The sequence below is a fragment of the Candoia aspera genome, chromosome 2 (assembly GCF_035149785.1).
Source record: "Candoia aspera isolate rCanAsp1 chromosome 2, rCanAsp1.hap2, whole genome shotgun sequence".
In the NCBI taxonomy this organism is placed as follows: Eukaryota; Metazoa; Chordata; class Lepidosauria; order Squamata; family Boidae; genus Candoia; species Candoia aspera.
In genome coordinates, this window is record NC_086154.1 from 263,406,596 (window position 1) to 263,428,450 (window position 21,855).

Consider the following 21,855-nt stretch of genomic DNA (forward strand, 5'->3'; position numbering starts at 1 on the left):
CTCTACTCAGTCACTTATGCCCTGGTCACCTCCCAATTGGACTACTGCAATGCACTCTACATGGGGCTGCCCTTGAAAGAGTGTCCAGAAGCTTCAGCTGGTGCAGAATGCGGTGGCATGGACAGTTATGTGTGCCCCTAGGATGGCACATGTTACACCTCTGCTCTGTGAGCTGCACTGGCTGCCAGTTTGCTTCCGGGTGCAATTCAAGGTGCTGGTTTTGACCTTTAAAGCCCTACACGGCATGGGGCCTCTCCTCAGTTACATCTGCCCATCCCACCAGGTCTGGCAGGAGGGGCATGTTGTGGGCCCTGTCTACTAAGGAGTTCCATCTGACGGGACCCAGACAGTGTGCCTTTTCTGCTGTGCCCCCCGCCCTCCAGAACATCATTCCCCCCCGAGGTGAGATTGGCCCCATCCCTGCTTGTCTTCCAGAAAGCCCTCAAAACGTGGTTTTTCCATCAACCCTGGGGGTCCCATGGGGAGCCAGCAAGGTGGTTGTGTGATGGTTGTTCTCTTGCTCCCTTGAGTTTTCTGTTTTTTATTTCTGTTTGAGTGTTTTATGGTTTTTAGTGTTTTTATGTATTGTATTCTGTCCAGAGTCATGTTTTATGAGATGGGCGGATATATCAATTTGCTAAATAAATAAATAAAACCACATTGTGGTTTGTCTGATTCTGATGTAACGTGTCGCTATATCAAATGTTACTCGCTGCCCAGGGTCACTGGTTTGAGATGGGCGGCCACACAAACTGAATGAAACAAACAAACTAACTTTTGTTTTCTGGCTTAGCATACCATGCAAACCCCGTCGATAACAGCTTATTCAGCAAACTTAAACAAACCACATTGAACATTGTGAGGCATGTTTTCAATTTTGGTTTATTTCTAGTCTGACTTCTCTCTCTTCTTATTTATGGAATTTATTGAATCAAAATAGTAATAAATAACTATTTATGGCTGGGGAATTCTGGGAGTTGACGTCTACACGTCTTAAGGTTGCCAAGTTTGAGAAACACGGAGTTAAGTGGTTCCCTGAATTCCAGCTGCATTGCTGAAACATTTGGTCTCCAAGAACCCTTCCACCTGTAACAGCGAGACCCGTTTCTAACAGAATTTCAGGACGGTTTCAGAAGGAAGCCCAAGCTATCCCTACCAACGCCCACTGCCATACTTCACCGGATATGAAAAGCAGGAAGTGCATTCTCACCTTTTATACAATTAATTTTCACAAACCATCTGGAGATGCAACGGAGAAGGAAGCAGGACATTTTTCTAAAGGCACAAATTTGCATTGTGGGGGCACAGTGCCATCCAGTGATCTGCAGCTGGGCAATTACATTATCCTGGTCAGGTTACAGACTTTGGGCATCTCCAAGGTGGTTAGTGGAACAAGGAGAGGCTCAGTTATTGAAGAAAACCGAATGCCCATTGAACAGATGTTTGAGAGGAACACATTCCACTAAAGCCACAATTATCATGTATTTGAATGCCTGTTAAAGAACCGAGGTCTGTTTTGTTCTTAAGCCTGCATCCTGTTTGGAAATCTTGAAAGTGCAGCCTCTTTGTCTTTCTTTAAGCAGGCAAATACTTTTCATTCAGCTAGGTTTAGGCACTAAAGCCCTCTAGTTCACTGCAGGAGATTTTAACAGGTGGGTGCTGTTTGTTCCCTTGCCAAAGCTGTTTTAATTACATTTTACCTGGATTATTGTTTACTTTTAATTCTGTATTTGCTGGACTTGAGAGGTATTTTTGTGGAAATGCGGCATAGTGCCTACGAAGGCAGAAGTTCTCAAATCACAATGGAAATGAACAGCGGATGCCGCCACCAGCATCGCCCCTTTTTGAAAGGGAAGTACAAGAACAACAGACAGAACTTCTATCGTACTGCAAAAACTAGAATTCTTTCCCTGAAGTTTGAGAGAAGTTTGTTTGCTAAACCCTGACACGATTTGATTCAGATAGCAGAATTCCCATTATGACTAAGGGCTTACATCATTCCACCAGACAAGATAAAACACTGCACCACTTCTGCCTGGCTCCAACAGGGCCCTGCCAAGCTGCTTAGCTTTCTCCCTGGATGACGGACATTCACGTAATCCCAGTTCAGTTCTGTCCCAACCCTGGAAGCATGTTGGCTGGGGAATTCTGGGAATTGAAGTAGTCCACACCTCTTAAAGGTGCTGAGGTTGAGAAACACTGCCCTAAGCACTGCCCAACAGTGGTGCCCCTCGGCCCTTCCATTGTTTATCTCAGTGTTCCTCAACCTTGGCCACTTTAAGATGGGTGGACTTCAACTCCCAGAATTCCCCACCCATCTTAAAGTGGCCAAGGTTGAGGAACACTGAGTTAACTGACAAGACATTAAGACTCAATAAGTGCTGAAACCTTAAGTTGAGGGTGGCCATGAAAGTGTTATGGGTATGATAGCAAGGGGAAAATATTCTGTGATGCCCCCCTTCCCTTGAAGCCCTAAGCCTGGCCTTATTTTACTTAATGGTTAATCCAGGGCTGTAATAGGTAAGGATATTATACAATTATTGGGACATGCCACCAAGAACTGCAGGGTAGAATTCTCTTATTATTCTGGATACAGTTAGTCAAACATTTATTTTCCCCCTCCCTAGAAGGCTCTATTATATTCCCCCTAGCTCAGTTTTGCACCCCCTGCTCTAGTCAATAGTTAATATTTTGGGCCCCGCAAGCATGCTTCTGCAATCCATTACGGGGTTCTGGTGCTGGTCTTAGTCAAACCCATCTGGTGAATGGATGGTCCTGCTTAGGAACATAAGGATCCATAGGCAAGAGTGAGTTTCCTATGATGGCGGCAATCAATATTTTCTTTAACTGAAAAGGAAACCTGAGATTATTAGTCCGCACACTGTATAAACAGGTTATTCAAAATTTAAAGACATTGGAAGGCTGGCAGAGTCTTTTTCCCATCTGAAAGACACCAGATTCCAAAAGGGGAACATTTTATTTGAGGGCAAAAAGAAGCTTATTAACCAATCCCCAACAGCTTCCTAAACAGAGAAGAATCTTTTGAAGTTCCTGTGCAAAGCAAAACTCATTTGCTCGTTCCCTTTCTTACCTGCTGGCATTCAGAGAGAATGGTCAGCATGCTCTCTGAACACCACAGGGGGCCGCTGATGGCAGCCATATGCACATCTGACTGTATAAAGATCTGCCATACCAGCTGGAGAGGGATACAGACTTCAGAAGGAAAAACGCCCCGGCAAATAAAAGAGGTTTCCTTGAAGATGCCTACTAGTGCATTTAGCATTTATCTGAGGGAGCGGACTGGTCATGTAAAAGGGACCTTTCACCTTTCGGAGACTTTGCTGATTTCCCCAAAGGAGGCAGACAAAGACACTTGCTCTAAACAGCTGACTGTGTGCACCATAAAAGGCAGTAAATCCTTAGGCCTTCAATGTGCTAGCGTGGTGGCCTTTCAAATGTTAAGAAGGAAAGGAACAGTGAGATTCGCTGAATTAGAGAGCCTCCCTTCCCCGCAACTTGGCTAACACTGACACTGTGCACCTGGATGGGGGTGGAACACCCAAATCCCAGGGGTCACATCCAGACCCTGTGGTTGGGTCCAAAGGAAGGGCTATTTTTCCTTGAAGAATAGAGGAGAGGGGCTGGTTTCAGCTTATTTTCTACTAGAGGGAGGATTCCTTGAGTGGAATTTTGTTTAACTGTTCCCAATGGTCCCTTCCTGATTCAGTGTTATTTTGATTTGTTTTAATGTTTTGGGAATGACCAAGCTTACTTTCTGAGGCTAAGGGGAGATGGAAAAACCCAACTTCTTTCAGACACAGTCTAGCACTTCTCACTGTTCTTTCCCTGTGATTCTCTCCCTCCCAGACTTAGATTTTCAAACTGACCACTAGAGGCTAGAGCAGTGTTTCTCAACTTTGGCAACTTTAAAAGTGTGGACTTCAACTCCCAGAATTTCCCAGCCAGCTGAGTTGAAGTCCAGACATCTTCAAGTTGCCAAGGTTGAGAGTCAACCCCTTTCATCTTCCCCAGGCAAAGGTGGACTTGGTTCCCTTGCCAGCCCCAATGTCCTTAGCAACTGCGTTCCTCAGAGATGGAGATGCTGATTCCATGTCTGGGAATCATGTCAACCTTGAGATGCTCAACTGGGCAAAATTACTGAATGGGAAGAGTGAGGAGGACTTGCCCATTCACTACAGTATTCAGATATATTTTCAGTCCAGGCCAGTGTTTCTCAACCTTGGCAACTTAAGGTGTCTGGACTTCAACTCAGCTGGTTGGGGAATTCTGGGAGTTGAAGTCCACACACCTTAAAATTGCCAAGGTTGAGAAACACCGATCCAGGCTATAATATAAACTCTGGGGAAATCCATAACTCATCTCTCATTTCAAAACTTCCCAGAAACCATATCAAAAGCTTTCAGCATCTAAAGACATAGCAGCTGCTAGATTTATCTGTAGAGAGTAAGGAAGATGACAAGCAGTAAAACAATTTTAAAGTCCAGAACTCCAGATAACATCTGGAAGCAGCTCAGACACCTCACTAATTCACTGGAGTATAAGAAGGGGGAGGAGGCACAGCACAATCAGACTTGCAAGACTCTGTTATTATAGCCAGTCTCAAAAAAGGTAGCCTTAGCCTTCCTGTGGAGTTGATTTCCTAGTCTAGTCTACCTAGCGGGGCTGACCATACCTGTTCTGAAGTAAAACAATTACATGAATTAAAACCCTAATATCAGAATACTGATGATCTCATATAAATCTAGATTGAGCTAGGTGTACGATAGTTGGAAGAATAAGCCATAATTTATCGGTCAAAATGGCTCATCTGTCACAGGTAGCAAGATCCTAACCTTGCTTAGGAAATCTGTAAAATATCTCTCATTGAAACGAAGGATAGGAGTCTATTTGAAAAGGCTTTGACATCTACCTCTCATAGAAAAGGAGAGAAGGATCCAATACACTTCTTATACCAATCAACTAGGAAGTCAGAAGGTCTAGGAGCCTTCCTGACTTCCACTGATTTAATCCCAATCACGATTTCTTGAACAAAGAGGCAAGGTTAATAATTTCATTTTCTCCCCAGGCAGCTGCAACAGACTCTCATACTGACAAAAAACCAGTATCTATCCCATCATCTCCTGAGGAGAGACTGGAACTGGACTATTCGGAATAGACAGTTCAAAACTGTTAGTGGATTTAGACTCATACACGCTGTCCAACATACATCACGAACAGAAGAAGTGGTATTATGATGTTACTTTATTTGTCTAAAATCCAGTTGTTTATTACACTTTTCTCTCCTTTGTTCATATTGTTGCCTGGCAAGGTGTACTAAAAATTATCTTTTGGCAGCAGACAACTTGTTATATCCATACTGAGCAGAGAAGAGGGCTTCAGATAAATGCTTTACGGATCCCAGACAAAAGCTAATGATGACACTGAGTCTCTTTCGATATGGAAAATTCTACCATTTCCTGTTCCATCCGCTTAATTACATCACTATCCTTCAACAAAGGAACATTCCAACACCATTTGAAAAAAAGGGTGTGAATTACAATCAAATGAGACTGCTGGTCTGAAGTAGTTACAGCACTGGTGTCAGGTGCCTTAACTTTAATGACAAAGAATTTGTAATTTTAAGAAACAATAATAGTTTTATGTCTACAACAGAAGAAAGTGTAATTAAGCTGGAAAGGAGTAACAGAATGCCACATACCCACCACACTAAAATTGTACATACAGTCCTGTAAATAATACGAATCTGATTACATAATTTGGGGGCATATTAAGTCTAAAAAGGGTTTTCAAAATTTGACCGAGATCCCATCCAATGGTTAGAAGAGTCACTGAATTAGTCTACCAATTTTATATTAATTAATTAATTAAGCAAACTGGAAAAAAAGGTAGGATTCTGAAAAGTCTGTATTTGGACCGTATCAATTAAGTTATGCCAACCCTAACAACTATTTTAAAACAAGCTTCTTGATCAGTTTGGAAATACACTAATCAAAGTAGCCAGACATTTAGAATTGTTGCTTATATCCAGCCAAAAGTCTCCTCAAGGAAAACAACTTCAGTCCCAATTTCTTTTAACTTACATACCCTTTGCTTATGCTTTAAAGGAGACTCCCAACCCCTTAACGTTTCATGATTCAAAAGAAACTGCCATGAAAATAAATATTAGAAACAGAAATCAAGGAAAGACGAGCATCATATTGGTCTATACCAGGTTTGCTCAACCAGGGTTCCGTGGCACCCTTGGGTTCCCTGGGAGATCACGATTTGTTTAAAAAATTATTTCAAATTCGGGCAACTTCACCTTAAAGAGGTAATGTCCTAACAGCCAGGAACCACGCTGAGACAAGGAACTGGTCTCTAATGTTTTATTGCTTGTGCATAACAGGAATCCTAACAAACTGAAGAAGCGTGGGAAAAACCCAGACATATAAACTCCAAAGGGTTAAGGCGGTCCCGATCTGTGCCTCTTTGAATGGCTGCCCAATTCCTCAGTGCTACGCATGCGCTTAACAGTCTGGATGGGAGCCCCCTGCTGGCCATCCTCACTCATGACAGGTAAGTTTCATTCTTTATTTTTAGTTTAAGAACACAGTTAATGCGTGCGTGCGTGCGTGCATGTATGTATGTATATATATATACATATATGCATTAACTGTGTTCTTAAACATAGTTAATGGCCTACCCATGAAACAAATATAGTAATTTTGTAACTTCTGGCCCATGTTTGAGCCTGAATGTGCAGGGGTTCCCCAAGGCCTGAAAAATATTTCAGGGGTTCCTCCAGGGTCAAAGAAAGGCTGGTCTATACAGATGCCCACTGAAGCATTTCAAGCCCCTCCCACAAATGTTTTAAAAACCAGAAAAGAAAAGAAAAGAAAAGAAAAGATGAAGTCTGCACTCCCAAGCTGCAAATGGCCAAGTCTACTGAGGAGCACACCCCAAAATCTCCTACATGGGGAGGGCGTGGGAGAGAAAGTCTATTTCTGGTCAATGATTTGTTAGATATTTGTATCTTCAATAATTCCAGGTAAGAAGAAAAAGAGAGGTGGGGGGAAGAAAAGGTTAATTACAGCTTCAAAAAGGTCTATGTTTCATCTTTTCCTGCCAGGAAAGTCTCATCTATAGAGCAAGCAAATGTTTTAATTGGAAACTAAAAAGGAACAGCTTGGTAGCTTGGAAAGCAGGCACAACAGCACAAGGAAAAAATTTCAGAAGGTACTTAGAAGCAGCACAGATTTTTTGGCTTTTGATGGACTATGACAACATCTGTAGACCATCCAAATAGTCGAGAAGAAAGGGGGGGGGGAGCAGGACATCTAATTACACTGAATTTTTCCCTCACCAAACAGATTTCTGTCTGTAAAAACTTTCTGTACTGTTGGGTCTCCCTGATATAATCTGGGAAGAACATGAACTTCTCAATAAGCTGGATGAAAAGGAGAAGCTGGAACATGAGGGACTCTCTCAATATCTAGCTGGTAATCTTCCAGCTGAGCTAATATGATGTATATTATCAGAACCCCAATAAAGAGAACAAGTTGATCCTTCTCTTGATGTTCTGAAATTCCTACACATGTAAGCAGACCAGTAAGAATGAAATTCCGTGACTTGCTCCTGAAGGGTTTTATTAAATTTGTTGTTTATTCGTTTAGTCGCTTCCGACTCTTCGTGTCTTCATGGACCAGCCCACGCCAGAGCTTCCTGTCGGTCGTCAACACCCCCAGCTCCCCCAGGGACGAGTCCATCACCTCCAGAATATTTTATTAAATACCATTACTGAAAATCATTTAAAGGCATCTCAACAGACTTCCAGCTGAGACATCATGTTCTCAGACACAAAGTAGTACACTGAATTAACGGTATTTCAATCCCTCTTATTTCCCCTTCCCATGCTCTGTAAAGGCAAACACCACATCTTTCTTAATCCCTGTTGCCAGGAGTTAAGGGGACATGGCAGTTCTTGGGTGCCATCCATGCACCAATGAACATAACCTCCCCAGCAGCAAGACAGAAAGTAATTATCTGTTCCTGGTTCCTGTAGATACAATTAAGCAGTTATCAGTGCAATAAAGCTGCAGAACATGTTGGAGTGTGTGACGCCAATCTGATGATGGCACCATCTTGACTGGCAGCCAAGACAGTCAAGAGCCGTGAGCATTTCTCTCCACCTTCTCACTCTTCAGCTGTCCACCTTGTATGTGTTGTTGTTGCGTAAGACCCATCCACAAAAGGAAACATTTTACCAGATTCCCAGCCACCTGAACACAGTGTTCCAAGGCAAGGTAAGGACTGGGGCAATTCTCCATTACTTTTTATTTACATAGTAATTCAGACTTTGCCTGCCATATTGGATTAGTAATTTGTTTTCTTAGAAGCTTAGCCTCTTTATGAATTTGAGGATCTGACAAACCTCCTTGGCCAGCAGGAGCTCGTCCTTTATCGGTTCTATAATTATTTTCTTGCGGTGGCCCCGAAGCAACATTTTTCACCAGCGACTGATATCAAGTGATCAAAATCAATACTAGCAGACAATAACCTTTCTTTCCTGAGATAAAAGCAGCTGGTTCTTTATCCTGACTGATCGCCTGAGGCTGCAAGCTGCTTATTCAAGTCTCCTACATCGTCTGCAGTGCTGGTTTACAAACAAGAATAAGAACTTGCGCGGGAGATTATGGTTCTGTATACTGGAAATGTTTATTTAATGACAGATGGAAAGAACCATTCTGAGCCAAAGGTAATCCTGCCAGCTTTGATTCTGCAGATTTTGGGAGCTGCTGTATAGCTCTTTACCAATTCTACCACCACTCATGGTGGCAATTTGAAGGAAAAGGCAACATTTCTGCAAGGGATTCCCTGTGACACTCTATGGAAGCAAAACTTGGACTTTGAAGAAGCAGGACAGGAAGAGCATTGATGCCTTTGAACTTTGGTGTTGGAGAAGACTCCTGAGGATACTGTGGACAGCCAAGAAAGCAAACTGATGGATCATCTCACAAATCAACCCAGACAATTCCACCTGGATGACCGAGAATCTTCATTGGCATATAAATCAACCCAGAGTTCTTCCTTGAGCCACAAACGGCCAGGCTCAAATTATCCTATTTCGAAAACATTATGCAGAGACCCTGTTCTCTGGAGAAGGGTCTAAGCTGGGAAAGGGGGAAGGAAAGAGGAGGAGGACCAGCAGCCAGGTGGAGGGACTCAGTTGCGGTGGTGATGGGGCACCACTGGAAGACCTGAAAGACCAGGTTAGGGATCGATCGTCATGGAGAAAATCTATCTACGTGGTCATTAGGAGTCAGCACCGACTTGATGGCACATAGTCAATTAATCAGATTATATTATATTTTGTGTAACATATACTTCATATAATGGGAGACTCATCAAACAGTAAGGGAAAATCAGTGAAAACTATACATTGGTTCTTTCTAAAAACATGCCGGGATATGGCCCAACAGATTACTTTTACTCCACATTACTAAATAAACTACATAAGATGCCAAGAGAACATGGTGAAAAGATTTTAACCTAGGCTTGGGAAGAGGCAGGTTCAAATCCCTGCTTCGACCAATTGCTCACTTAATGACCTTTGGTGCAATTACTATGATTCAGCCTAAACAACATTATAAGACTGAAGAAAGAAATAATCCGTAATTCCATAGACTCTAAGGCTTAGAACAATGCTTCTCAATCTTGGCCAATTTAAGATGTGTGGGCTTCATGCTGGCTGGGGAATTCTGGCAGTTGAAGTCCACAAATCTTAAAGTAGCCAAGACCAAGAAACATGGGCTTAGAAGAATTATGGGATAAAAAATGGACTTTGGCATATAGTGAAAACGTTACCCCCTCATTCTTTCAGCTATGGCACAAATTGACAGGCATCCAACACCCCAGTAGGCTTTCCAGTAACCTCACATGCAGTATTCAAGGAAACAGATCATATGCAATGGTTGTTAAGTGAATCACTGAGGCTGTTAAGCAAATCATAGGGTTGTTAAGTGAATCTGGCTTCCCCCATTGACTTTGCTCGTCAGAAGCCAGCTGGGAGGGTCGCAAATGGTGATCACGTGACCCCGGGACGCTGCAACTGCTGTAAATACATGCCGGTTCCAAGCACCCAAATTTTGATCACTTGACTGCAGAGACCCTGTGATGGTCATAAGTGCAAGGACTGGTTGTAAGTCACTTTTTTCAACCCTGTCGCAACTTCAAATGGTCGCCAAATGAACAGTCATAAGTCGAGGACTATCTGCAGTACGATTATTATTTGCTGCCTTTATTTTTTGTTGCTTTGGCTGGTTTATAATCCTATGTTTGCTGCCCAGAGTTGCAATTGTGAGGTAAGTGGCTATATAAATTGGTTAAATAAATAAAGCCACTTCACATATGGATACCACATACACAAAGCTCTCCTCCTAATGTGCTTTCCTGTAGCTCATTAAGAACTGCTAATTTCACTTCTGATTCTCAGCTGGTTTTGTAGGTGTGACAGCCTCAGAATCAAGAAAGCAGAGAGGTATGTGAAGGCCAGAAGCGAGTTTTTGAGAGTGCCCCTGGACATGGAGACGTGGTGTGAGGGCCGGCAAGGCAGGAAATGAGAATCTGGGTACCAGGCAGGACCACTGGCAAACACTACGCAAGGAGCTCACCACAGGGAAAGAAAGGGCAGAAGAAAACAAGTAGGATTTTCATCCCTGAGAGACACCAACACAGAGACATAGGGCTGGACAGTTCTTAGGCCCTGAAGAAGCTGATCTTTGTTGTCACTACAGTACTTATAGTAATAGCAACTTATCTGCCCAAGCAGGGGGGATCCCTAGAGGGAATTATTGTGGTGGTCTGGGTGTATCTCATGATGTGTCCTGTTTCAACTTTGCTCTTAAAGTAGTATGTTGAGGAATGGAAATCTAAAGGGCAGCCTCTAGGATGTTTAGAAGCAGGACACTGTGATAGATTTAACGTTCAGGAAAACATTTGCTACTGTAGCTGCAATCTTGCTCAAGAAACTACTTCAGAAATCTGGGTGGGATACGGCTCCTCTTTCCCGCTGATAGGATTTATTCAAGAAAGAGGCAAGGTGATTCCTCCTATTCCCTGTAATCTCCTGTCTCCAAATTCTGCTTTAGAAACTGGGGATTCTGGGAGTTGACGTCCACACATCTTCAAGCTGCCAAGGTTGAGAAACACTGGCAGGAGAACACACCGTAAAGTTGATGGAAACATTAGCAGGGCCTCCCAGACTTCTGGCAGCTCAGTTGCTCGATGTTTCCCTGCATGGAATCAGTTTCCTGCCACGAGGCAAACCAATTCCATTTCAACAGCAATGGGGAAGCCAGTTGAGCCTCAAGTCTACGCAGCCAGCCAGAGACAGAGCAGATGTACCGCCCACTTTTGCTAACTGGTAAATTTGACAACAGGCGATGAATAGCGACAAAGTCATATTTGAATTGGAAGAGAGGGGACAAGACCCCTCTTCCCATTTTTGCAACAAACATAAAATATATTAGTCCATAAAGCACTAAAAGCACAAAACAGAAAACAGCAGCAGCCATGTAAAACAACAGTCCCCATAACACACATCGACTGCTTCAACACAGATATATACAATGCAGCAGTTTCCTAGTCCACATTAATATCAAGAGGCCAAACAGAGCAGAACAGCCACAACACACACCTTGAAGGCCCTCTCAAAACAACGCAAAAGACTTATCTTCTGTGAGAACGGATTTCACATTTATTTATTTATTTGACAGTACTTTTAACCTGCCCCAATAACAGTGAATTCTGATGAAGGGACTAAATCCATAATCACCCAGAAAAGGGAGAGAATTAGGAATGCCTTGATTGATTGATTGCATTGCACTGATTCTGCTTTATATATATTATCCATGAAACCCCACCCTACCAAATCTCCTTTCTAACCAAATAATTTAATAATAAATTTAATACCTATCACCTATTAAAAAAAACTAGACCAGAGAGCCAGTTTGGTCTAGTGGCTAAGGTGCTGGGCTAGAAACCAGGAGTCTGTGTCATGAGCACTGATGGCGAGCAGGAGGGGTCCTCGATCCAGGGGGGAAAACGCATGCGTAGTACTGAGGAATTAAGCAGCCATTCAAAGAGACACAGATCAGACCCGCCTTAACCTTTGGGGTTTATCTGTCTGGGTTTTTCCCACGCGTCTTCAGTTTGTTAGGATTTTCTGTCTTATGTAGCAGTAATAAACACTAGAGACCTACTCCTCGTCTCAGCGTGGTTCCTGGCTGTTAGGACAGGCTGTGAGTTCTAGTCACACCTTAGGCACGACAGCTGGCTGGGTGACCTTGGGTCAGTCCCTCCCTCTCAGCCCAACTCGGTGCAACGTAGACTAGCCTCCTCGTGGTGCACCCCGGGCAACGTGACTTGTCACGGCTAAATAGTCTACATATATGGCTGCTGGACCTCACAAGGATTTCCCAGCAAGAAAAGCAGCATGAACGCCAAACTGCTATGCCATACGATTAAAAAAAAAAAACTAGCCCAATTTATTTATTCTTAGTGTTCCAATTACCTGAAAACGTAGCCTTGAGTGAACCATGTCTGTCACAGCATTATGCAGCCCAAAAGGCAATTACTTTGCAGCTGCTCGGGTGCTGCAGATACCTTCTCCAAGGACTTTGGGAACTCAGGAATGAGCACACAGCTGAACTCAGACAGGACATACGGAGGTAGGGCACAGTTTCTGAGGGCAGGGAAGCAGAAAACGGGTGCCATTAAGCTGCTGAAACGACACGGACAGCGCTGTTCCTGCTCCTGAATACATTTTGAGAAGAAAGCGCAAAGGACTTGGAGAGCTGTGGTGAGCCAAATTGCTCTACCCAGCTTCTCCAACACAGTGCTGTCCGGATGCATTAGAATACAATTCCTGCTGTGCAGGAGGTGAAGGCCAACATGGCTGGGGAAGACTGCTGACCTGCATGAGATAGAATATTACAGACGATATCATGGTCGGGCTACCTGATGCTGCTTACAAAATTGATTTAATGCCCAACTTTAAATATTTTAAATTACGTGGGCCATTTATTCTTCGGCATGTCAAGTACCACAGAGTTAATGTTCTCTTCCTTTTTTTCCTAATCAGGATAGGTCACCTTAAGCTTCTTAATAAAGAAAATGAAATGTGAATATTTGCATATGAAGCCATCCCTGAAAATCAGCCTTGTAATAATGCAGAAGATAAAGAATGAATCATCTAATTCGTTGTGTGCAGATAAAAAGATAACACTCTGTGGAGTTGGAAACTGCTAAAAGGTTGAGCACAGATGTATCTCCGCACAATAGCTGTCTTTCCATACTAGGTTTATCCTAGTCTAACATTCTAAGATGTTTTGCCACTTTGTTTAGTAAGGAACCATGATCAGCAAGCGGTTACAATTTCCAATTAATTCTGGTTAGGTCAAAGGGTAAAGACTCCTTCAAATCAGGCGTGACTTCTGGCGACTTTGTAGACTTGTCCCTGCAGTCTTCTCCACACCAGGGCAGGCATGGTGTTCTATTGCCTTCCTTCAGGATGTTTTTTTGACTTCCCAATCTAACTTTACAGCTTTAGACTTCCTGCTGATTTCCCATACAAGTAGTAAAACCCGGTCCAACCCTGATTCCCTTCTGAGCCCAGACAAGGTGAGTCAGGCTTTGCCACCTCAGGCAATTTTAAGAGACTGATTATTGTATTTCAGCCCATTCAAAACTTTGACCCAGCTAAAGTGCTGATCTGAGAAAATAATAGGCACAAATAATCCCCCCCCCCACTCCTGGGACCACTTCCTGGGTTTAAGAGAGCAGATGCAGGGTCCAACAACAGAGATGAAAATGGATGCCCCTCCTGAATAATGTGTCCAGTTTTGTACACCAAAGTATAAGAAAGTCATCACCAGCCTCAAAGGGACATGAATAAACTAGAGCAAGTTTCGAAGCACACTACCAAGATAGGAGGGGACAGGAAACCATGACCTATGAGGAGTGAGTCTGTTTAGCCTGCAGAAGAGACGATTGATGGGAAATATGGGAAATATGATAGCAGCCCACAGATAACAAAACAATTGTCATACAATGGTAGGAGTGGACTTGTCCTCTGGAGGGCAGGAGCAGAAATAACAGGCTGAAACTACAGGGAAGGAGATTCTGGCTGAGAAGGAACTTCCTGATGGTAAGACATCTTTATCCAAAATGTGTTAATGAATCCTGCACTGAGCAGGGAGTTGGACTACATGAGGCTGAGGTCTCCTTCAGCTCTATGATTCCGTTAAAGTGAGAGATGCACCAAAAGCAGGCTGCAGAACACTTTTCCCCTCAAAAAGCTCAGTCTTCAGGGGAGAAGATAGTTATTCTACTTTTCCTGCAATCCAGCTGATTTTTGATCCCCAAATATGTACAGGAAATGGGCTGCCACCTGCCACCTCATTTGCAAGACACCCTGTGCTGAGGCTAAGTGCTGATATTTCTCTTACAGCTGCATGGAAGGTGGGGAATCAAAACAATCTGAGTGTCTTGCAAGGATGAGATAAGAGAGGGCAACTAAACCATATTGCCAAAACCGAACCAGCACCCCGCTATGAAGTTTCCTCTCTACCCCAGGAGATATGGAGCAGTTAATGCAAAATACCATAAAGCCTTGCAAACAGCAACCATGCGGTCTCTAGTTCCATACCTCCCCATTTGGGAAAATTGGCGTAGTGAATCAAGCCAAACCTTGACATCCTCCATCTTTCCCTTGAGAGATTCCTTCTCCTTGAGGAGGTCAACATTTCTGCTGCCTCGTGTTTACAAAAGGGAAATCTGTTAATGAGCTCTGGAGTTCTTTTTTTTTTTTAAACCTTGCTTGCTATAGGAAAAAGCTACAAAAGATGCATTATGCATACGGGGAATAAGTAAATGAGGTATTAGATATTAATACATTTTAGATGGGCACCTATTATTCCTTTCATCTCACTTCTAGCAGCATCCCTCAGTGATGTCCCTTTAGATATACTGGATTAAAATTCCCAGGCATCTTGGTCTGACAGGGTTTCAATTTGACACATTAGGACAACGTTAGAAAGAAGTGCTACTTCAACCGTCTCTGATTCAATCTGACCTTGAACATCCAGGTTTCCAGCACTGGAGATGGGGGCCCACAAGTGAAGCCATGAAAACCAGAGGTTCCTATCTAGAGATTGGAAATACTCCTTCCAGGAGGCATAATAAAGAATGAAAATGTAAAATGAAGAAAGAAAGAAAGAAAGGAAGTTATATATCCTAAATCAGAAGAAATCTCCCCTGAAGGAAAACAGAAGTTGGAACAGAATAACTGACAAAACGGTTTGGACAGTGCTCGACAATGGAATCTTCTTTCCAAAATCCATACTGCAGCTTCTCTTAAATAAGCTTTCAGACTTGCAATAAATCATTCCAAAATATGGAAGCGACATCTGCCAGAAATAACAAGAAGACTGAATAAGCCTTCCAGTAAACAACAATTAGCGTTTTATGCTTTGCATAGAATCCTGTGCAGCCTGACATGTCCACTGTCATCTTTTGCATCAATTTCTTCCTCTCATTTGCTTTTTTTTAATTATTTGCAAAATTACAACAGGCCTATGCTGTTTCTCTTTATAAATAGTTCAGAGGAACTTACAAAACATAGTAATATATCAAATCTAGGTGAAAATTATAAAATACAGTATCATAATTAAAACAAATGATGAAGCAGGAGGATTTTAAACAACAAAGTTTTTCAGAATGAAAAGCTCAGTAATTTTCAGGAATGCTGCTAAAAACAGAAGTCAAACACCATTCGCAGGCTAAATTCTTCCAAAAACCTCAAAAATTAACTATCTGAACATTGAAGCTATAACATTACAGTATAAACATTGTCATTGTCATAATGTGATCTGTATCCCATTACTGTAGAATAATCTGGTTACCATTTTTTAATTATCAAACCTTTATCTCATCCTTAGATCCACAGATTTTACAAGGGTAAGAGAGTACACTTGGTTAAGTTACAAGGAAACTTTGATGCTTCAGCGGTTTTAGGTTACTATGATTTGCTGCTGAACTGATATTGCAAACTTTAGTTCACAGTTGGAGCTTTCAAGAGAGGGAAACTGAGCTTTATTATGTTATTCATAAATGGTTATTATTTAAGACATTTCTGGGTCACCCCTCACTGCATCCGTTTCCAGGGTGGTATATGACAATACTGTAAAATTAAAAATCGAATACAATGCAAACATTCAACCACAACAGGAGAGGGAAAAAAAGTCATATTCAATGCCAGACTGAGAAGTTACTGAAAAGAACATAATGCCTGAGTAGGCATACATGTGAAAGTACCCATATCTATGCACACGCATACATACAAGATAAAGAACAAGATGTGTCCCTCTCTCTCCAAACGTCTGGCACAACTAGGGCACCAAGACAAGGGAGAAAACCTCTCCTTTGTCATCAGGTAGCACATTTCCAACACAGAAGACGCAGACCGTGGGTGGAAGCTGTCGCTCATCCCGGAAAGACCCAGCAGAGGGAGAAGGGCCCACACCCGTGGGTCATTAGCTTCTGCTGTGCCCCAGCTGTGCTTTACAGTCCTGGGGTTAGAAACAGCACCTAACCGGAGAACCCTTTAAGGCAGGAGAAGCGATTGACCGCATGCAGCCAGGCAGAGAAAAGAAAGCGGCAGCAAAACTTCTCTTGGACCTGGCAGACCTCCGCGCCCGGAAAAGGGCAGAGGATTCCCCGCCGACAGGCAGAGAGGGAGGACGGGGACGTTTTTTGATCAGACGGGCTCTCCACGCCTCCGACCAGGCAGCCCCGGCAAGGCTTCCTTCGGATTGCGCACCCGTCCGCCTGCCTGGGAGGAATACCCCGGGCCCGCGCTGCCGCGGAAGGGGCCCCGCGCCCGTCCGGCCCGCCGCGATTCGACGAGGCAGCCTCCGCTTCTCCGCCCTGGACCGCGCGCGAACGCCCCGCGCCCCCGCCAGGCGGCGACACCGGCGCGCGGCGGTTTCCTCCACGGCGGGGCTGGGAGGGGCCGCGGGGCCGGGGACCCGAGGGGCTCCTCCTGCCCCCAGGCCGCCGCCGGGGCGGGGCCGGGGCGGGGCCGGGGCCGAGCCCCTCCCTCTCGCCCGCCGCCGGAGGGGGGCGCCGGCCGCCTTCAGCACCACGGCCGGGGACAGCTCCCGGGAGCGCGGCCCGCCCGCCCGCCCGCCCGCCCGCCTTCGCGCGCCTGGCGGCGGACCCGCTCGGCGGAGGGTGACGTCATCCCCGCCCAGCCGGGGGCGCCGCACGGGAGGGGGGGCGCCAGGAGCGCGGCGGGGCCCTGCTGCCGCAGAGGCGGGCGGGGCGGCACCGGCGGCGGCACTCACCAGCGGCTGCATCTCGGCGCGCACGGCGGGCACCTGGAAGCGGTCGATCTCCTCCATCATGGTGCCGGCGGGCGCGGAGCCGGGCCCCGGGCCGGGCCGGGGGGGACAGCAGGAGGAGCGAGAGCAGGAGGACCGGGGGGAGGCCGCCGCCGCCTCACTGGGGCCGGGGCTCGCCCGCCGCCCGCGCCTGCCTCATCCCTCCGCGCCGCCGCCAGAGCCGGCCGCCGTGACTCAGCCCCCGCCCCGCCGCCCCGCTCGCGCGCTCAGTGCGCACGCGCCGACGCAGCCCGGATGGGGGGGAGGGGGGAGCGCGCGTGCGCCGGCCCGGCGGGCGGCCGAGCGCCCGGCCCCCCTCATCTGTATAGCCATAAGGGGGCGGGGCGCGGGGCTCGGGCCGCCTCCTCGCGGGTTAGTCAGCGCGGTGCTGCTGGCCCTGCGCCCTCCTTTCTCCCCCCTCAAGAGCGTTCCCCACGGGGTGAAAGTGGCAGAGTCCCTGCGCTGGGACCCGGTCGAGAAGGGAAACAAAAAGGGCGAACGAGAGAGAGAAAGCGAGGGAAAGATGGCAGCGCGAGCCCTCCACCCGGCGGCCCTTCTCCCCTCAGCCGCCGCCTCTATAGTCACTTCCGGTTGGTTGCCAGGGGTGCCGGAGTCAACTTCCGGCAGCTGAGGACTAGGATAGAAAGCGAAGAACGGGCCGGGGCGGCGGCGGCAGCGGCGGCGCTGGTCTCGAGATGCCGGGGAAGGACCTCTACCGGCGCAAGCAGGTAGGGAGGGGGGTGGCCGTGACGTCACCACGACGCCATTGCGCCACCCCTTGACGTCACCCGGTTGGACTTCTCCGTGGGGGCACGAAAGGTTTCCCGAATGGATCCGGTGGTTCTGTTGCTCTCAGAATGGAAAGAATCCAAATTGCCAGATGAAGCCGACCCTTAAAATAATCCTGTGCCCTGCAATCAGCGTGAAAGTTAATCTGCGAAAGGGTAGCAACACTGAAAGGCAGGACCTCGACTCGCCCGGGTGACTTGGGGGAAATATCCGGCTCTTGCGACATTTTTTTTTCCTGGTGATTCCATAATCTGGTTTATCAGGCTTCGGCTTTCCTGGTGGTCTCCCTTCTCACTGCGAACCAGCCGAGCCTCTTGGAGCATCAGCCAGGGCTCTCTGTGCTGCCCCCTGCAGGGAGGCACGAAAATGCAACCTGGGGGTCTCCCAGAATTCCTCAACTCAGGGCATCCTGTCCGACCTGCATAAAGGTGCAGCACTCTGAAGGGCGAGCGAAGCAGCCCACCCCTCCATCCCCCAAATAAGTTTTTTACAAGAAGGGAAAGGCTGGGGAGGGGATCCATTTGGGGCCTTCTGCCGTTCGACAGTCACTTGCAGGCCGGGCCCTTTCCTCCTCCGCCCGCCCTCGAGTCCAACTGGATCCTGGCAGTCTCCAGAAGGGTTTCTGAGCATTAGCTCTTAAGTCGCGCCTAAGGATCACTGGATCAGCGATCCCCTTGCACCAGGACCATGGGTCCTGCAGACCGTTGGTCCTGCAGTGGCCACTCGGCGTCTTTAGGGGCAGCAGCGCCTTGAGAGGAGAGGCTCCTGGCCTGAAAGGGCAGGGCAGATGCCCAGATTGCTTGCAGGGGGATAGTTGACTCACACCCTGGCCATCTCTTTTTTTCTGCAGCATCCTCAAGACGTGGCCTTTGTCTGGCCCCCAGCCTGTACCTGAGGCAGCCGTGGTGGGCAATTCCCTGTTAAGGATCAGTCTGAACAGCAACTGACTGATTTACATGGATTTAGAAATGCCTGACTCCAGATGACCTGGGCAGCATACAGAATAAAAACCAGAACAAGAAAAAGCAACCAGTGTTATGCATTGAGGAAAACCACATAAAGCAGAACCAAGACATGCCAAACACAATCTTACAGGGCCTCACCCACCACCCTGTCCCAAGGCTTGGGAAAATAGCCAAATTTTCAGTCCATTGCGGAACATCGGTGGGGTGGGAGCCAAATGAATCTCTGGGGAAATGCTATTCCAGAAGGCAGGCACTGTGGCAGAGAAGGAACCCTCTGAGGGCCTGATAGGTGACATTGTTTAATAGACGGGACCCCAAACGCACCCCGTCTGCCAAATGTTATTAATGGGCAGAACCTATTAGAGATAGGCAGTCCTTCCAATAACCATGAAGGACTTTATAGGTGGTAACCAGCACCTTGAATTGCACCTGGAAGCCACCTGGCAATTAGTGCAGCTTGTGGAGCAGCTGTGACACATTCTGGATCACAGTAGTAGTCCTTTCATGAGGTGACTAGAGTGCGAGTGACCATCTAAAGGGCCTCCTGGTCCAGGAATGGGCTCAGTGGACCTGCTAGATGGATCTGTGCAGAGCCCCTCTTGGCCAGAGCTGCCAGCTGCTGCTTCAGCAGGAGCTGTGAGTCCAAGGCCCTCAGATCGTGTACCTGCCTTGAATGGGGCAGTGCTTCCCATCCCAGACTAACATGGAAACTTAGCCATACCAGACTAAACAGGAGGGGCCAAAAATCCATAGCCACTCAGTCTTGACATTCAGCCAGCCAGCTTTAAACGGTGAGCCCCTTGGGGAGCCAATTTCAGTTATACCCTTCACCCAAACATGTATGCCCCCAACCATCAGAGCTCTACACATTTCTCATATGTTTATCCCCAGATACCTTTGTTTTAAGGGACGTGGTGGCGCTGCGGGTTAAACCGCTGAGTTGCTGAGCTTGCCAATCGGAAGGTTGGCGGTTCAAATCCGCGTGACGGGGTGAGCTCCCGTTGCTAGTCCCAGCTCCTGCCAACCTAGCAGTTCGAAAACATGCCAATGGGAGTAGATCAATAGGTACCGCTTCAGCGGGCAGGTAACGGCGTTCCGTGTAGTCATGTCAGCCACGTGACCACGGAACTGTCTACGGACAAACCCTAACTCTTCGGCTTTGAAACGGAGATGAGCACCGCCCCCTAGAGTCGGACACGACTGGACTTAATGTCAAGGGAAATCTTTACCTACCTTTGTTTTATTCACTGCTCAGTGCTAAACCATTCACTAAAGATTCTGTTTATTCTCATGCATGTTTTACTTCTATATAAATCACTTTTATTGATCTCACTTCCCATGCTTTTTGAATAATTCCTTTTCCAAACATACAGCTGGACTGACTTATGCCCAAACCATATCTTTGAAAAAACAAGCCTGTTTCTAAGCTGATACTGTGCTCACCAAACACTCACGATTCTAATTCAACTCTGAATGGTCCATTAACGTTCCGTGTATTCTCCCAACCTGTCCATATCACCCAACAGAATGTTTTTTCCCCCTGGATTACATTCATTTACAGTGTTGTCCATTTCCTGCAAAAAGTCATCCCTGATTTTTCCATTATCACCAGTCACTGGACTGTGATATGAAACACCACCACCCTATGGATTCTTACTTTCACACCCACCCACAACAACCTAGATGACACTGATTCGTATTTTCTGGAAACCCCTCAATTTGCTGCTGCTGCTGCTGCTGCTGCTGCCATGATGCCACCAGGAGCGTTTTGCCACAGCCATTAGATAAGCAGAAGTGATGTGGGATGGGATTTTGTGGGGTTTAGGAGTAAATGTGAAGTTTGCCCATTGTGCTGCTTGGAATCTTTCTGAAGGTCTTAGTTGTTGTTTTTTACAGTATTTTGGCTCTTTATCCTGTAATACCAGAATCTTTCTATCTGCTTTGTCCCACCAGGACCTTATTCTGGCGTAAAAGCTCACTTGTTTTGCCCACTTTTCCTGTGCTACGAGGGCAGCTCTTCCCAGTCATTCCCAGAGGCCTCATCACCACAGAATCCCTCCTTAATGCATTTTGGTGGAAAGAATTATGCTAATGTATTATTTATTCAGAGCCTGTAATTAGCTAACAAGTGGGCAGTATATTTCAGAAATATGTTTTTATAGATAGATTTTTATCTCTCAAGCCTATAAGTAATATTTTTATGTTGCAATACTATGCATATTTTATGGGTTGCCGTACTCCATGCTTTAAATGCTGTTAGCTCTTCTGAATAAAAATAGGTTATAAATAGAAATAGATGAAGTTAACAGAACCAATCATATCGCTGACTTGCAGATATCCCAAGAAATGTTTTCCTTCCACAACCTGAGTCCAGAAATTCATGCATGTAAATAGTATAATTGTTGCGACTCTGAAACTGCTTTTTCATTTTGGGGACAGCCCCCCAGATTAAGAGCTCTTAGGATCTCCTACAGTGTTTTCTGGCCTATGGAGGACAGCCAAACACCTCCTCCTTTTGTTTGGGGGGCTGATAGCTCATTACCACGTTTTATATGGGATGTATTTTCTGCCCATGCAGATTGGCACTAGTGCCAACTAGACAAAGGTCAAAGCTGTAGGATTCTGGGATAACATCCATGGATGATCCTATAAGATCACCT

The 21,855-nt window shown here is 45.9% G+C and overlaps 2 protein-coding genes across 3 annotated transcripts in view; one reads left to right on the forward strand and one right to left on the reverse strand.

Moving 5' to 3' along the window:
- FAM219A (family with sequence similarity 219 member A) overlaps positions 1-17,637 on the reverse strand; it is a 53,150-nt gene extending 35,513 nt beyond the window's left edge. Inside the window, exon 1 of one of the 2 annotated variants that reach the window (XM_063295900.1) lies at positions 17,406-17,637. In XM_063295900.1, coding sequence (XP_063151970.1) covers positions 17,406-17,465 — 60 coding nt within the window. In that variant the 5' untranslated portion in view covers positions 17,466-17,637. The remainder of the gene's footprint in view (positions 1-17,405) is intronic. The other variant, XM_063295899.1, reaches the window with a different exon arrangement.
- Positions 17,638-17,969: 332 nt separating this feature from the next.
- DNAI1 (dynein axonemal intermediate chain 1) overlaps positions 17,970-21,855 on the forward strand; it is a 162,753-nt gene continuing 158,867 nt past the window's right edge. Inside the window, exon 1 of the mRNA XM_063293190.1 lies at positions 17,970-18,169. Coding sequence (XP_063149260.1) covers positions 18,137-18,169 — 33 coding nt within the window. The 5' untranslated portion in view covers positions 17,970-18,136. The remainder of the gene's footprint in view (positions 18,170-21,855) is intronic.